This window comes from Erinaceus europaeus, chromosome 6 (assembly GCF_950295315.1).
Source record: "Erinaceus europaeus chromosome 6, mEriEur2.1, whole genome shotgun sequence".
NCBI classification, from domain to species: Eukaryota; Metazoa; Chordata; class Mammalia; order Eulipotyphla; family Erinaceidae; genus Erinaceus; species Erinaceus europaeus.
This window is the reverse complement of record NC_080167.1, coordinates 27,755,832-27,772,939: the sequence shown is the minus strand read 5'-3', so window position 1 is coordinate 27,772,939 and position 17,108 is coordinate 27,755,832. Positions and strand designations below refer to the sequence as shown.

The following is a 17,108-nucleotide window of genomic DNA, read 5'->3' as shown; positions in this document are numbered from 1 at the left end:
TTATTACTGAAACACAGCCCTCCCCACATGTTTACATCTTGTCTGAGGTTTATTTCATATCTACAATAGAAGGGTCCCACAGCTGTGAAGAGATCACAGGCCCACAAATCCCTCAATATTTACTGTTTCTATCTATAGTCTTTCTTTTTAAAATATATTTATTTATCCCTTTTGTTGCCCTAGTTGTTTTATTGTTATACTTGTTATTGATGTCATTGTTGTTGGATAGGACAGAGAGAAATGGAGAGAAGAGGGGAAGACAGGGGGAGAGAAAGACAGACACCTGCAGACCTGCTTCACCACTTGTGAAGCGACACCAAAATCAAAACAAAAAATTCCTCACCCTGTTGGGTCAGGGAAATATCACAGTGGTTTCTATACCATACTTTCATCTTTGAGGTCCCCAAGACTACAGGTTCAATCTTTGCTTGAACATTAGACAGAGCTGAGCAGTGTGCTTGCTCTAAAATAAACATTAAATAATAAACTCTACATCCTGTCATACACAGACTCATATGATCTGGCCTCTAGGTATTTCTACTACTTTCCCACTATATCATTATTATTTTCAAAATAACACAAAGTGTATTTTCATCTTAGAACGGTTGTTCCAATGAGGACGATAATGCCCTCTGGAGGATATTTGGCAAAGTCTGGAGACACTGAATTGTGCCTCACCAAAATCCTATGGTGAATTCCTAACTTTCTTCCTTTCTTTTTTCTTTTTTTTGCCTCCAGGGTTATTGTTGGGGCTTGGTGCCAGCACTATGAATCCGCTGCTCCTGGAGGCTATTTTTCCCATTTTGTTGCCCTTGTTGTGGTTGTTAGTTGTTACTGTTATTGTTGTTGGATAGGACAGAGAGAAATGGAGAAAAGAGGGGAAGACAGAGTGGGAGAGAAGACACCTGCAGACCTGCTTCACCATATGTGAAGTGACCCCCCCTGCAGGTGGGGAGCTGGGGGCTCGAACCGTGATCAAACCGTGATCCTTATGCCAGTTCTTGTGCATTGCACCGTGAGTGCTTAATCCGCTGCGGTACTGTCCAGCCCCTGAATTCCAAACTTTCAGTGTGACAGTATTCAGACAGGGATTTCAGGGACATGATTAAGGTTAAATGAGATCGTAAAGGTTAGGCTCTAATCCAATAGCAGTAATGTCCTTATTAGAAAATTCTGTCACTGGAGATTCTGTCTCTGAACAGAAGAAAGCTAGAGATGGTAGTCATTGGAAAGCCAACCCACACTTTATCTTAGCCTTCCAGTTTCCAGAACTATGGGAAAGTAGATTTTTATTTAAATTATCTATTCTGGAGCACACTGTTACAGCATATCTAGAAGACTAAAACCTAAGGGTTTTAATTTCTCTCTCCCTCCATCCCTTCCTACCAGAGCACTACTTAGCTCTGGCTTATGGTGGTGCAGGGGGTTGAACCTGGGACCTTGGAGCCTCAGGCAAGAGAGTCTGCATAACCATTATGCTATCTACCCCCCAAACCCCACCCAGATTTTAATTTCTCTCACCTCTGGTCATTCAGGTCTCAATGAAAATGACCTGGTCATTTACAATCTAACATAATCCATCTAATCTCTGCCTTAATACCAATCTATTCACTCTGCAGTGCTTTTCACTATCCAAAATGTCACTAAAGCATTTATTGAGCAAGAGCAGAGCTCCATAAAAGTAAAACTGATGAGGCTCTCAAGAGTGCTGGACATGCAAGCACGAGGCACTGAATTCGGTCCCTGGCATCACAGTGAGTCTTGGGTTCTGTCCCTCCCTCCCTCTTCCTCTCTGCCCCCACTATCCCATCTTAATAATTAAAAAAAAATTATGATTAAAGATAAGGTTTTCCATTTTGTAGTTGATAAAAATAAGGCAGAGGAATTAAAAATCTTCCCTGAAGACATATAGATATAAGCTCCTATAAGTCCAACTTCAGAGCTAAAAATTTCTTCATGCCTGCATAGTAAGGTTAGTTAAAAGACACTTACTTTCTCTCTCTTTCTTCTTTAAACGCTTTCTTCTCCGGTCAATGGAAGCTACTTCAGATTTTAATGATAGATAATGTTTTCTAATTTCTTGCAGCTTTTCTTGAAGAATTGAAATGCGTTCAGCACTTGTCATATTTTCTAGGTCGGCTGTGAATTTAAAAACTTTCATTATTAACATGTATTTCCAAAAAAGTTATCAAAAATATTTAATTTAATATATATATATATATATTAGAGGAAGAGAGAAACAGAGAAAGAGACCAAAGCTCCAAAGCTTCCTTCAATGTGGGGGAGGCCAGGCTTGAACTTGGGTTGTGCACACTGCAAAGCAGTGCACTAAGTAAGCTATTACATCAACCCTACATTTTTTTTTTTTTTTTAACCAGAGCACTGTTCAGCTCTGGCTTATGGTGGTATGGGGGATTGAACCTGGGACTTTGGAGCCTCAGGCTTGAGAGTCTGTTTGCATAACCATTATGCTATCTACCCTCTGCCTACAATTTTTTTTTTTAATTTAGAGGATAGAAAATGAGACCAAAGGACACTGTTCAGCTCTGCCACATGGTTTCACTAAGTTTCAGGCATGATAGCGGTGTACAAAAAATGCACTGTTGCCCTAGCCTACTAAATAAACAATCACACACACACACACACACACTTACACACATACACACACACACACACACACACATTTCTTTTTAATTTAAAAACATTTTTTAAACTTATTATTGGATAGAGAAAGAGAGAAATTGAGAGGGGCGGGGAATAGAGATGGAGAGAGACACCTGCAGCCCTGCTTCACCACTCGTGAAGCTTTCCCCCTGTGCAGGTGGGGACCAGGGGCTTGAACCTGGGTCCTTGTGCACATTACTGTGTGCACTTAACCAGGTGCACCACCACCAGACCCCCATACATACATATTTACTCCGGTCCTTGCACTTTGCGCCACCTGCACTTAACCCATTGCTCTACTGCCCGACTCCCCTCTTTAATTTTTTAAGTTATCTTTATTTATTTATTGGATAGAGGCAGCCAGAAATCATGAGATAAGGAGAAAGAGAGACACCTGTAGCACTGCCTCAATACTTGCAAAGCTTTTCCTCTGCAGGTGGAGACCGGAGGCTTGAACCTGGGTCCTTGAGCATTATATCATGCACGTTCAACCAGGTACGCCATCAGCTGGCCCCCTGCAAGTGTCTCTATGTCTCTCTCCCTCTCTGTATTCCCCTCACCTCTCAATTTCTCTGGCTTTTCAATTTTTTTAAAAATTACTTTTGAGAGAAATGCAGAGAGAAACACAAGAGCACTGCTCAGCTCTGCCTAGTGATGGTACAGGGTACTGAACCTGGGATTTTGGAGCTTTAGGCATGAGAATCTGTATAACCATTATGCTACCTCTCCTACTCATTGTCTGTATCTAATAATAAAAATTTAAAATAAAATTATTACAACTAGACATCATATTAAAAGTATTACAATGTGGTGGCTCTTTCAAAATAGCTCTTATTTGTATAGTATTTTTTCTTTCTTTTAACCAATCAGAGCAATGTTGAGCTCTGGTTTAAGGTAATACAGGGGATAAAATTTGGGACTTCTAAGCCTCAGGTGTGACAGTCTCGTACATAACCAGTAAGCTATCTTCCTTGCAAAATATCTTTAGAGATTTATTTATTGGAGAGAGTGAGCACACTCAAGTGAATGAGCATTAGTCTAAGAGCACATGTGATATAGGGGACTGAACTTCTCTCGCTCTTAAGTCCAATGTTCTATTCACCACACCACCTCCCAGGCAACCTCTTAGTGTATTTTGTTGTACACTCTATGTACAGATTGAAGTTGACTACATTTACTTATTTATTTATTTATTTATTTATTTATTTATTTTTTCCACCAGGGTTATCGCTGGGGCCAGTATGAATCCACAGCGCCTGGAGGCCACTTTTCCTTTTCCTTTTTTTTTTTTTTTTTTTCCTATTTTTTAAAAATTCCCTTGACGGGACAGAGAAATTGAGAGAGGAGGAGGAGGAGACAGAGAATGCGAGCCAGACACTCGCAGACCTGCTGCACTATTCATGAAGTAAATGCCCTGCAGGTGGGGAACAGAAGCTTGAACCTGGGTCCTTGTGCTTTGTATTATGTGCACTTTAACCAGGTGTGCCACCACCCAGCCCCATTACATAATTTAAGCAGTGGGAAGGAATCTGCAAAAAGGGAAAATAACTCAAGCTTGCTCTTCAGAGTTAGCAGTATCAAGAATTAGCAGAATGGAGATGTTTCACGACTTACAGGGAGTTTGGCATTACTTTAATATCACTTACACATCTGAAAACTCCACTTGTAAACTTTGGGCAATCTATTACTGGGTTCCTTGAGATCAAGATCCTTATCACCATTCTTTCCACATTTTCCTGGCGACTGCATCCTTGCAGGGGATTTGGTACTATGAGACTTCATTCCAGTGGAAACCGATTTGACTGGCTGGCTCTTAGTAACACTTTCACCAGCAGAAAGCTCTTCACTATCACTACTGTTTGCTGAAAGAAAAACAAACTGAGTATTAGTAAAAAGAATAAAAGAACTTGTCAGTCTAATTGGCAATTTAAAATTATCCATTTGATTTTATCATTAGTACTATAGTAAGTAACTTGCTCTATAGACCCTGCCTAAAAGCCTGGAAAAATCAGAAATGTAGCAGCATCTAAGAAAAAAAAAAAGAGGAAGGGGAAAAAAAAAACAAACAACCAGAAAGTCTTACCTGAATTGCCAATAATTTTTTTAACACTGAAAACTAATACACAGTAGTTATTTGAATGTTTTTAAATTCTATTGTGTTAACATATAAAACGGAATACAGCATCTTTTAAAGTGATTCACAGGAAAATAGTATGTTAGGTTGTGTAGCATATCCCTTGTTCCTTTGGTCCTAAGCAATGATGCACAATCATCATATTCAATAATTCAATAAAGTACTGTTTGGATACAAACTCTAAGCTTTGGTATGTATAATCAATTCTTCTTAAGTAACCCTACTGTAACTTGTTGATTAAAATAACCAGTCTTAAATATTATGGTTAATATTTTGCCACCAGAATTATCACTAGGGCTTAATGACTCTACCACTCCTGGCCACCCCTCCCGTCCCCTTTCTCTCTCTTTCTTTTTCTCATATAGAGACAGAAATCAGAAAGGGGGAAGAGAAGGACAGAGAGACACCTGCAGTACTATTCCATTCTTATGAAGCTTTCCCCTTATAGGTGAGGACCTGGGGCCTGAATAATCAGTTTAATAAATATATTTAGTAATTTATAAAGTCTATAAAATATTTATCTACCTTTGCTAATTAAAGCCAGAATGAAATGCTTAAACTTGACTGTTTACCATGCAAATAAGTGACGAGTCTAACATTTCTACAAATTAGCTTTCTGTATACAAAGTATTATTATGGGGTGGTCCGGGAGATGGCGCAGTGGATAAGATATTAGACTCTCAAGCAAGAAGAGGTCATGAGTTCAACCTCCAGCAGCACATGTACCAGAGTGACATCTAATTCCTTCCTCTCTTCCCCTCTTGTCTTTCTCATTAAGAAGTAAAATCTTTTTACAAAGTTTCTTTCTTTCTTTTCTTTTTTCTTTATTATTTCCTTTTTGTTGCCTTTTTTTAAAAAAAATTGTTGCTGTAGTTATTATTGTTGTTGTTGATGTTGTCACTGTTGGATAGGACAGAGAGAAATGGAGAAAGGAAGGGAAGACAGAGGGGGAGAGAAAGATAGACACCTGCAAACCCGCTTCACTGCCTGTGAAGAAACTCCCCTGCAGGTGGGAAGCCGGGGGCTCCAACCGGGATCCTCACTCCGGTCCTTGCGCTTTGCGACATGTGTGCTTAACCCGCTGCACTACTGCCCAACTCCCAAAATTTCTTTATTTTACCTTTTGTTGCCTTTTTTTTTCATTGTTGTTGTAATTATTATTGTTGTTGTTGGATAGGACAGGGAAAAATGGAGAGAGGAGGGGGAGAGAAAGAAACCTGCAGACTTGTTTCACCGCTTGTAAAGCGACTCCCCTGCAGGTGGGGAGCCGGGGCTCAAACCGGGATCCCTAAGCTGGTCCTTGGGCTTCGCACCACCTGCGCTACCACCTGACCCCCTAAGTAAAATATTTTAAAAAGAAGAAAAACAAAACAAACAAAAAACCAAGGTGTTATTATGGGTTCCATGAGAATTAATTTACTTTACTACTTTTTTTTTTTTTTTTTTTGCCTTCAGGGTCAGGGTTATCAATGGGGCTCAGTGCCTGCACTACGAATCCACTGCTTCTAGAGGATATTTTTCCCATTTTGTTGCTCATCATTGTTGTTATTATTATTGTTGTCATAGTTGTTGGATAGGACAAAGAGAAATGGAGAGAAGAGGGGAGGACAGAAAGGGGAGAGAAAGATAGACACCTGCAGACATGCTTCACTGACTGTGAATTGACTCCCCTACAGGTGGGGAGCTCAGGGCTCGAACCTGGTTCCTTACACTGATCCTTGCACTTTGTGTCACATGCACTTAATCCGTTGTGCCACTGCCTGGCTCCCCTTTACTAAATTATTCTCACAGAATAGTTTCATCATTCATATTCACCAAGGCAAGTCCAACAACTACTTCTTTTTCTTTCTTTCTTTTTTTAATCAGAGCTCTGATTACAGTGGTCTATGTGGATTTTGGAGCCTCAGGCATGAGAGTTTCTTTGCATAACCATTATGCTATCTCCCCTTGCATCCAACGATTATTTCTTTTTAACACCAGGAAGTCTCTAATTTGTGATTCTATTTCTCCTGGGTCTTTTTTTAAAAAAAAAACCAAAGCACTGCTCAACTTTAGCTTATGGTTGCGCTGGGGACTGAACCTGGGACCTTTGGGACCTCAGGAATGCTATCTCCCCGTACAACTTTTTTGTTCTTGGATGGTGATGAGCTATCTTTGGATCCACACATCCAACAAATAAAATGAGGTAATATAATTAAACACTATAATCTCTAAATTATATGACTACGTTAATTAACTTAACTCATTTTAGGAAATGTGATTTGAATGGTGAAATTTTAAAAACAAAATCCATAGTGTAACAAAAAAAAAACATTTAAAATAATATCAAGTGAGCTACTTCAAATAACTTTTAACAAGTTACCAAAAAAGGACAGGCTCATAAAGCCTGGTAAGTATTCCAGATGAAAAGGGTACATAGCAATTCCTCCCACTGTGGTGTTTAGGGATGAAATTCCACCATGTTTTAACATACATTTTAAGTGAATCCCCTCCCAGTCCCCCCACTGCTGCTCTGGAAACCCTGGCAACTCCTAGCTAAGCCACCCCAGGCTTGGTCCCACTCTGATGCAGTGGTGTGCCTCAGCCTGGCTTTCATGGCCTTGCTGAGAGCACAGTCGCCCGGGGCCCCAAGGGACGCCATATTCACCGCCTGGAAGTCATAAGGGCTCAGCAGAACCTCGGGGAGCTGGCCACATAACCCTTTTCTGCACTGAAGTGCAGCCAAGCCGGCCGATAGCAAAGGTCAGGCAGTGGAGGTGGCAGGAGTCTCCTGGAAGAGCAGCAGGAGGTCAGTGTGGGACACCTGAAAAAAAATTCTTTACATATTTTCTGCTTCTCACTTTGTTTAGAAAAGAGATAAAATGTGCAGCTCTCAGGAGAAATACAGTATATATATATATATATATATATATATATATATATATATATATACCTGTAGATCAATGTAGAGTCATTGCTAAAGTTAAATCTTTAGGTGGAGCACAAACAATCACAGCATGGTTTATAGTTGCCCTCGGGCACATACTTTGGGCTACTATGATAAGATAGCAAAGTTGTTGAAATTATAGCCCTAAAGTGATCTCAATTATTCTCTTCCAAAATTACAAAGTTATCAATTTTGTTGTATCAAAAATAGTATGTAATTGAATCACTTCACAATTATGATCTATATGTATATATAGATAGCAAGCAAAAGAATTTTCCAACAGAAAAGTATCAAAGATGGAGATATTTACACTAGCTATTATTAAGAAGGATTGATTACCTGTCCTTGTTCACTCAATAGCAATACTACTTCTACATACTGCCAAATTGCTTAATCCTAGGACCAGATGTCTGTCTTCTGTGACATTTTGAAGGCAAAAACAAAACCAAAATATTGAACTATACCATATGCTGAATCTACTTTTCTTAGGGGGGAAAAACGTTATCTGCCATTATTTTTATATTGACAATATAAGAGGCTTCACACTTACTGCCTTTTCCCTTCTTTTTGTTGTTTACCACTGTTGCTTTATGGCTTCGTTTCTGCTTTTTTGATGAACTTCCTCCTCCCTGAGTTTCTTTCACTCTTTTCTGACCTGTACAGGCTATGACAGAAAACAAATTATTAAGCAACATAAAATACAATCAAGTTTCCCCAAGTATAAATTAATTCCATATTTCAGAATTAACTCCATAAATCAGAGTTCTGTAATTCTGAAGCTACATTCTCTCTTTTTAAAAATATTTATTTATTCCCTTTTGTTGCCCTTGTTTTTTTTTACTGTTGTAGTTATTATTGTTGTTATTGAGGTCATTGTTGTTAGATAGGACAGAGAGAAATGGAGAGAGGAGGGGAAGACAGAGAGGGGGAGAGAAAGACAGACACCTGCAGACCTGCTTCACCGCCTGTGAATCGACTCCCCTGCAGGTGGGGAGTCAGGGGGTCGAACTGGGATCCTTATGCTGGTCCTTGCGCTTCACGCCACGTGCATTTAACCCGATGCACTAACAACCGACTCTCTACAATATCTTTTTTAAAATCATTCACTTAAAAAAATTTATTTTGGGAGTCCGGCGGTAGGTAGCACAGCGGGTTAAGCGCACATGGCGCAAAGGCAAGGACCAGCGGAATGATCCAGGTTCCAACCCCCGGCTCCCCACCTGCAGTAGAGTTGCTTCACAGGCGGTGAAGCATGTCTGCAGGTGTCTTTCTCTCCCTCTCTGTCTTCCCTTCCTCTCTCCATTTCTCTCTGTCCTATCCAACAATGACAACAATAAAACAAGGGCAATAAAAGAGAATAAATAAATATTTTAAAATAAATTATTTTGGCACAAATCGCAAGGACTAGCATAGGATCCCAGTTCGAGGCCCCTGCTCCCCACCGGCAGGGGAGTCACTTCACAAGTGGTAAAGGAGGTCTGCAGGTGTCTTTCCTTCCTCCGTCTTCCCCCTCTTCTCTCCATTTCTCTCTGTCCTATCTAACAATAACGACCTCAATAACAGTAATAACTACAACAATAAAAAAACAAGGGCAACAAAAGGGAATAAATAAATATTTAAAAAATTCTTAAAAAATTAATGTATCTGATAGGACAGAGAGAAATTTAGAAGGGAGGGGGATAAAAAGGGAGAGAGACATGAAAACATCTCTAGCACTGCTTGGCCACTTGTGAAGCTTTCCTCCTGAAGGTGGAGACCAAGGGCTTGTACCCAGGTCCTTGCACACTGTAAATGGGTGTGCTTAGCTAGATACACCATTGCCCGACCCCTGAAACTATATAGTCTCTTTATAAGATTTGCAAAGTAGGGAGCCAGGCAGTGGTGTACCCAGTTGAGTACACATATTATCATGCACAAGGACCTGGGTTCAAGCTCCTACTTGCCACCTGCAGGGTTGGTGAAGCAAGTCTGCAACTGTCTATCTTTCTCTTCCCCTCTCTAGCTTCCCCATCTCTCTCAATTTCTGTGCTATTAAAAAATAGGAAAAAAAAAAAAGGGGGGGTGGGTATGGCAACTGGGGGTGATAGATTTATACGGTGTTGGGGGTAGAACTTAGGACCTCATGCTTGCTAAGTCCAGTGATCTGTTGTGCTACATGGCCAAAATTTTATATTTCTTTTTATTATTATTATTTTTTTATTTTTATTTCTTTTTATTATTATTCTTTCTTTCTTTACTTTGCCTCCAGGGTTATTACTGGGGCTCTCTGTGCCTGCACTACGAATCCACTGCTCCTGGAGGCCATTTCTTCCATTTTTTTGGATAGGACAGAGAGTAATTGAGAGGGGAGGGGAAGATAGAGAGGGGGAGAGAAAGACAGACACCTGCACACCTGCTTCATCTCCTTAGGTGTTGATAGGGCTCAAATCTGGGCCTCACGAATAGAAAGGCAAACACTATCTCCACAGCCCAGTTATTTGATACTTTTTCAGAAAAGAAATGTCTTGTTTTGTTAAAATATGAAACATTTCACAAATTCTTATGACATCCTTGTGCAGGGGCCATGTTCATCTTCACTGTATCATTCCAATTTTAGTATATGTGTTGCTTAAGCAACCACTAAAGTTTTAATTCAGGGAGTCGGGTGGTAGCACAGCGGGTTAAGTGCACATGGTGCTAAGCGCAAGGACCAGTCTAAGGATTCCGGTTCTAGCCCCCGCTCCCCACCTGCAAGGGGGTTGCTTCACAGGCGGTAAAGCAGGTCTTTCTTTCCCTCCCCTTCTCTCTCCATTTCTCTCTGTCTTATCCAACAATGTCGACATCATTAACAATAACTACAACAGTAAAAAAGCAACAAAAGGAATATTTTTTAAAAAGTTTTAATCCAAAACTTATTACACAATGTTATCTCAAAATTGGAAAAGGGAAAATATATTTGTGAGAGAAATCACAGAATTTGATCTATCAGATTATCTCTCTTTAAATTTAGCTCTAAAAGCTAAAACTAGAATAAAATGTAGTATGTTTATAAAATTCATGCCCCATGCTTTTTTAATACATTTTAATTTGAAATAATTTTTATTTATTCATATTATTTTTTGAATAGATACAGAGAGAAACAGAGGGAGAGAAACAGAGATACATCTGCAGCCCTGCTTTACCACTCGTGAAGCTTCCCCCCTACAGGTAGGGACCAGAGACTTGAACCTGGGTCCTTGTGGATTGGAATGTGTGCGCTTAACCAGGTGGGCTCACCTGGCCCCGTTTTTTTTTTTTTTTTAAACTATGCCCACACAAGCTTTTCATTTGTGAAGGATAAATCTTAAAATAAGGCAACATGTATGTTTTGCTCCTCACCTTTCTCAGGATGCTCTGCTTCTGGCTGATTACTACTGCTGGAGCTCACACTGGCATCAAACCCAGCTGGTGAGCTGTTCCCTTCAGACTGCAGATCTTGGAGCTCCCCTGCAACACTATCTACCTCAATTGTGCTATCAGTTTCACTCTTGATACTACGAACCTCTTCCTGGTTTGGAGCCAGTGGCTCTGATAACGTTACAGAAGTCTGCTGCTGGCTTGGTTCTGTTACAGTGACTGAGGAAGGAGATTCGGGTGTAGTAGGAGGAGTATTAAGCACTGAATTACTTCCACTACTTGGAAATTCTGCCTTTTTGTCAATGACCTCCACTGGTTTTTCTTCAATAGGTTTACTGTCAGCATTTGCCGGCAGAGGTATTTCTTGCTCAGTGCTGGGAGAACAGCTCTCCTCCTCAGCCACAGTCTGTAGTGACCCCTCTGCTGACCCCTCCTCTGGGACAGGATGAGGTGGGGAAGCTGCAGCCTCAGTGTCAGAGTCTGAAAAAAGCTCTTTAAGAGTTTTTTTAGGCCATTGTCCCTGAATACTTGACCAGACATCTTTTCGATCTTTTGCTCTACTATTCTGAAGTCTTTCGTCACAGTTATTTAAAAGTTTTATCCTTTTTTCTGCCACTTCTGAAAATCCTGAATAGAAACCAGTTGTCCGTAGAGATTTTCTTTTTTCCTCCAAACCATTGTATTTTTTAGTTGGTGTAATCTTTGCTTTTAATTTTTCTTCTTCATCTTCATCTGAAGAGCTGTTGCTACTATTTTCTACACAAAGTGATTCTTTGTTCTTGGCTTTCTCTTCCTTTTTGCCTGGTGAGCCAGTTTTTAAACACTCCTCTGTACCGCAATACCTTCTTTTACCACGTTTGACTTGCGGTTTTGAAGATTTATCTGTGATGTCCTTCTTGACATCCTTTCTTTTTTTTGAGACATCATCATCTTCTTCATAATCACTATCTTCAGATAGTCCTTCCATATCTTTCCTTAATCGTTCAGGAGATTTTGATACTGGTTTTGTTATTACCAAATCTCCAATAACTTTGTTTTCTTCTAGTAAGGAAGAACTATTCTGTTCCTCCTTTGAAATAAAATCACTTCTGGTGTGGGTCAAATGGTCAATTTTAGATTCTTCTTTGTCATTATTATCTATCTCCTGAGCACTTCTCTCATCCTCTTGTTCACTGTCTTCAGCAGAACTCTCAGAAGCTAGAAGAAAAAAAAAAGAAAGGTTAAGTGTGATAAAAACATGCAATGTCTTCTCTATGCCAGAACTTTCTATCAACTCCTACATTGAGAGACACCAGAGTAGCTAGGTCTCATCCCCATTTTATAGGTGAGGAAACAAAGCTTTGGAGAGTTAAGATACTTCGTCACAGAAAAGTTCTACATTATGACCATAAGTAGTGATGACAGTGTATACTTTTGCGATAATTCATCAAATTGTAGACATAAAAGTTGTGAATTATGATTATCTGTAAATTGTACCTTAGGTAAAGCTGATTATAAAAAAGAAACTACCCCAAATTTATGAACAGAAAACAGGTATCCCAGGCTGTTTTAACTGCAAAGATTGTAGTCTTTATTTTAGTCACCATTTATTGGATAGAGACAGAGTGAAATCAAGAGGAAAGAAGGATACAGAGAAGGAAGGAGAGGAAGAGAGGGAAAAATAATTTCCATTACATTCAAAACAAAAATCCAAATCGCCTTAAGTTATGAAAAACTGAAAAAAAAAAAAATTTAATATTTGTTTATTTATTTCCTTTTGTTGCCTTTGTTGTTTTATTGTTGTAGTAACTGATGTCATCGTTGTTGGATAGAACAGAGAGAAATGGAGAGAGGAGGAGAAGACACAGAAGGGGAGAGAAAGACAGACACCTGCAGACCTGCTTCACTGCTTGTGAAGTGACTCCCCTGCAGGTGGGGAGCCAGGGGCTCAAACCAGGATCGTTACTCCAGTCCTTATGCTTTGCACCACTTGCGCTTAACCCGCTGCGCTATGGTCCAACTCCCAAACTGAAAATATTTTTATGGAAAAACATTCTTTTACTTTATTTGATAAATCAGGTCACATGGTTCAGGAGGTGGCGCAGTGGATAAAGAAAGCACTGGACTCTTAAGTATAAGGTCCCAAGTTCAATCCCTGGCAGGACATGTACCAGAGTGATGTCTGGTTCTTTCTCTCCTCCTATCTTTCTCATTAATAAATAAATATCTTTTAAAACATTTATTTATTTTCCCTTTGTTGTTTTATTGTTGTAGTAACTGATGTCATCGTTGTTGGATAGAACAGAGAGAAATGGAGAGAGGAGGAGAAGACACAGAAGGGGAGAGAAAGACAGACACCTGCACACTTTTTTTTTTATTGTTGTAGTTATTACTGTTGCTGTTACTGACATTGTCATTGTTAGATAGGACAGAGAGAAATGGAGAGTGGAGGGAAAGACAGAGAGGGGGAGAGAAAGGAAGCGACTGCCCTGTAGGTGGGGAGCCGGGGGCTCAAACTGGGATCCTTGTGCTCTGTACTACCGCCCAACTCCCTAAGGATTTATTTTTTGGGAGTCAGGCAGTAGCGCAGCAGGTTAATCGCAGGTGGTGCAAAGTGCAAGGACCAGCGTAAGGATCCCAGTTCAAACCCCTGGCTCCCTACCTGCAGGGGAGTCACTTCACAAGAGGTAAAGCAGATCTGCAGGTGTCTGTCTTTCTCTCCCCCTCTCTGCCTTCCCTTCCTCTCTCCATTTCTCTCTGTCCTATTCAACAATAACAACATCATCATCAATAATAACTACAAAGATAAAACAAGGGCAACAAAAGGAAATAAGAAAGAAAAAAAAATCCCCCCCAAAAAAACCTTTTTAAAAAATATTTATTTATTTTCCCTTTTATTGCCCTTGTTGTTGTAGTTATTATTGTTGTTACTAATGTTGTCATTGTTATATAGGACAGAGAGAAATGGAGAGAGGAGGGGAAGACAGAGAAGGGGAGAGAAAGGTAGACACCTACAGACCTGCTTCACCGCCTGTGAAGCGACTCCCCTGCAGGTAGGGAGCGGGGGCTCGAACTGGGATCCTTGCACCACCTTCACTTAACTCACTGCGCTACTGCAGACTCCCAGTTTTTAAAATTTTTAAAAATATTTATTTATTTATTTATTGGATAGAGACAGTCAAAAATTGAGAGGGAAGGGAGAGAAAGAAAAAGGGAAAGAGAGACCTGCAGCCCTGCTTCACCACTTGTGAAGCTTTCCCCCTGAAGGTGAAGACTGGAGGCTCAAACCCAGGTCCTTGTGCATTGTAACGCGTGTGCTCATCTAGGTGCGCCACCACCAAGCCCCTCTCCATATCTTTCTTATTTTTATTATTTGATAGTCAGATTTCTTTCTGCCTTAAGTATTAAGCAGTAGCATCATCCTAAGTGAGATAATAATAGATAGAATCAAAATAAATAAAGTTTGGCTTTCTTTTATTAAAAAATTCAGTAATTTTGTAGTCTGTTATTGCTTAATGCATGCTTTACATGGCAACAGAAAGGATAGTACCAAGACAAACACACACACACCCTGCTAGTAGTACTGTAGAATGAGTACTAAATTTTAATAAAGATTTATTAACAGGGCCAGGTAGTAGTACACATGTTACAATGCACAAGGACCTGTATTCAAGCCCCAGACCCCCACTGTGGAGAGGAAGCTTCTTGGGTGTTGAAGCAGTGCTATCTGTCTGAAGTAGGTTATCTGTCTCTCTCACTACCTCCCCTTCTGAATTCACTCTGTCTCTATCAAAAATAAAAGTAAAAAAAAAAAAAAGATTTATTAGCTACATATTAGAGTGATTTTCCAGGAGACAGAGAAAATAAGATAAGCCAGAGCACGACTGGAGATCACACTGGTAACCTCAGGCATACAAGTCTGACGCTCAATTACTTGATCTACTTCCCTGGCTGCATATATATAAAATTTAACAGTACCTTTAGACCTTATAGTAACAGAAATATTTCCAAATTGCAATCATTGGTTGCTATTGCTTCAAGTAGTAACAGAGATTACACAATTCTGGCTCAATTAAGAAACACAAATCCAATAGTCTGGGCGATGATGCACTGGTAGAATTCTAGACTGAGAAATATGAAGTTCAGGGGTCAGAAGTAGCGCAATGGTTTAAGCGGACATGGTGTGAAGTGCAAGGACTTGGGAAAGGACCTGCACACGGAGTCTGGTTCCAGCACCGACTCCCCACCTGCGGAGGGGGGGGGGGGTCACTTCACAAGTGGTGAAGCATGTCTGCAGGTGTCTTTCTCTCTCTCCGCCTCTGTCTTCCCCATCTCCCTCAATTTCTCTCTGTCCCATCCAACAACAATAATAGCAATAACAAGGGCAACAACAAAAAAAGGAAAAAATGGCCTCCAGGAACAGTGGATTCGAAGTGCAAGCCCCAGCGATAACCCTGGAGCCAAAAAAAAAAAAAGGATCAGGGAGAGGCAGTGGCACATCTGGTTAAGCACACATATTATAGTGTGCAAGGACCCAAGTTCAACCCCCTGGTCAAGTGGTGAAGTAGGGCTGCAGGTGTCTCTCTTTGTTCCTTTTCCTATCCCCCTGTCCCCTCTTAACTTCCCTATTTTCATCTAATCATAAATTAATGCATAAATAAAAAATTTAAAATTATTAAAAAAAAAAAAAAGCATGACGTCCAGAGTTCAAACCCCAGCATCACATGATACTCTGGTTCATCCTTTGGTCCCTGGTAAGATACATAAGAAGAGAAAAAGAAAAAGGAAGGAATAAATAAAGAAAAATAAATAGAATTCCAAGGATGAAGAAGGTGGTTTAGCAAGGTTTATATGTACGAGGCCCAAGGTTCAATCCCTGGCATCAGGTAACTGAACAGTACTCTGGTCTCTTACTCATAAAATAAAATACTGGGAGATGGCACAATAAAATATAGATAAATTATTGGTCTCTCAAGCATGAGGTCTTGAATGGAATCCCTGACATTTTATATGATTGACAGAGGGATCTCTGATTCTTGTCCCTCCACCAATAAATATTGTTTTAAAGAACATAGATCAATGAAACAAATCCTAAAAACAAAGCAAAACAACCCAGAATAATAAAATATGAAGTAAACATAGTATATGCTATATAAAAACTGAAATAAAATCCTTTCATGAAAGAGGGTATTGATATATTACCTTGAAGTCCATTAAGGATAGAAGTGATTTCAATGGATTTAATATGAGCTGTATCAGAGTTTTTGGCATCAGTCAGATCCAGTTTGGACACCATTTCAGGAGATGGAGTTGTCTGAAATGGTGGTTTTGACAAGCGCCGAAGTTTACAGTTTTTAGGAGAATATTTTTCATCTTTGTCTTTTTCTTTGTCTATTTTATTCTAAGTTAAGAAAAAATTTCATTAGCCTTATTTTATTATGCCACTCTTATTAGTAAAACAATGTTAATTTCCACTTCCACTCAGAATTAAAGAAGATACTATATACCATTAAAAGCATATAAAGCATTTCAAGTGCTAAGAGACGTTTCATCAAAGTTACTGAACAAATGCTATAGGATAAGCAAAAACTTTAACATTATATTTTGTAATTGCTTCTCCGCTGGATGTGGGTGTTAACAGGTCTGTCCATACCCCCAGTCTGTTCCTATCTTTCCTTAGTGGGATAGAGCTCCAGGGAGGTGGGGGTTCCAGGACACATCTGTGAAGTCGCCTGTCCAGGGAAGGCAGGTAGGCATCATGGTAAGTATTTATCAACTTCTGCCTATGACTGAGATCATCCCATATTCATCCTTCTCTTTCTGACTTATCTCACTTAACATGATTTCTTCAAGCTCCATCTAAGATGGGGTGAAGAAGCTAAAATCACCATTTTTAATAGCTGAGTAGTATTTCAGTGTGTTCATAGACCACAACTTGCTCAGCCACTCACCTGTTGTTGGACACCTGAGTTGTTTCCAAGTTTTGGCTATTACAAATTGTGCTGCTATGAACAAAGGTACACAAAAAAG

The 17,108-nt window shown here is 39.8% G+C and overlaps 1 protein-coding gene and 1 non-coding gene across 5 annotated transcripts in view; both read right to left on the bottom strand.

The window, feature by feature from the left end:
* Positions 1-17,108, bottom strand: part of ARID4B (AT-rich interaction domain 4B) — a 137,560-nt gene that overhangs the window by 4,479 nt on the left and 115,973 nt on the right. For 3 of the 4 annotated variants that reach the window (XM_060191951.1, XM_060191954.1, XM_060191953.1), the window contains exons 19-23: positions 16,281-16,479; positions 11,082-12,296; positions 8,275-8,388; positions 4,311-4,526; positions 1,993-2,139 (exon numbers count right to left, since the gene is read on the bottom strand). In XM_060191951.1, coding sequence (XP_060047934.1) covers positions 1,993-2,139; positions 4,311-4,526; positions 8,275-8,388; positions 11,082-12,296; positions 16,281-16,479 — 1,891 coding nt within the window. Of the gene's footprint in view, positions 1-1,992; positions 2,140-4,310; positions 4,527-7,445; positions 7,602-8,274; positions 8,389-11,081; positions 12,297-16,280; positions 16,480-17,108 lie in introns of those variants that run through there. The other variant, XR_009550201.1, reaches the window with a different exon arrangement.
* Positions 10,238-10,344, bottom strand: LOC132539140 (U6 spliceosomal RNA). The gene has a single exon (XR_009550446.1). It is a non-coding gene; the product is annotated as a U6 spliceosomal RNA (small nuclear RNA).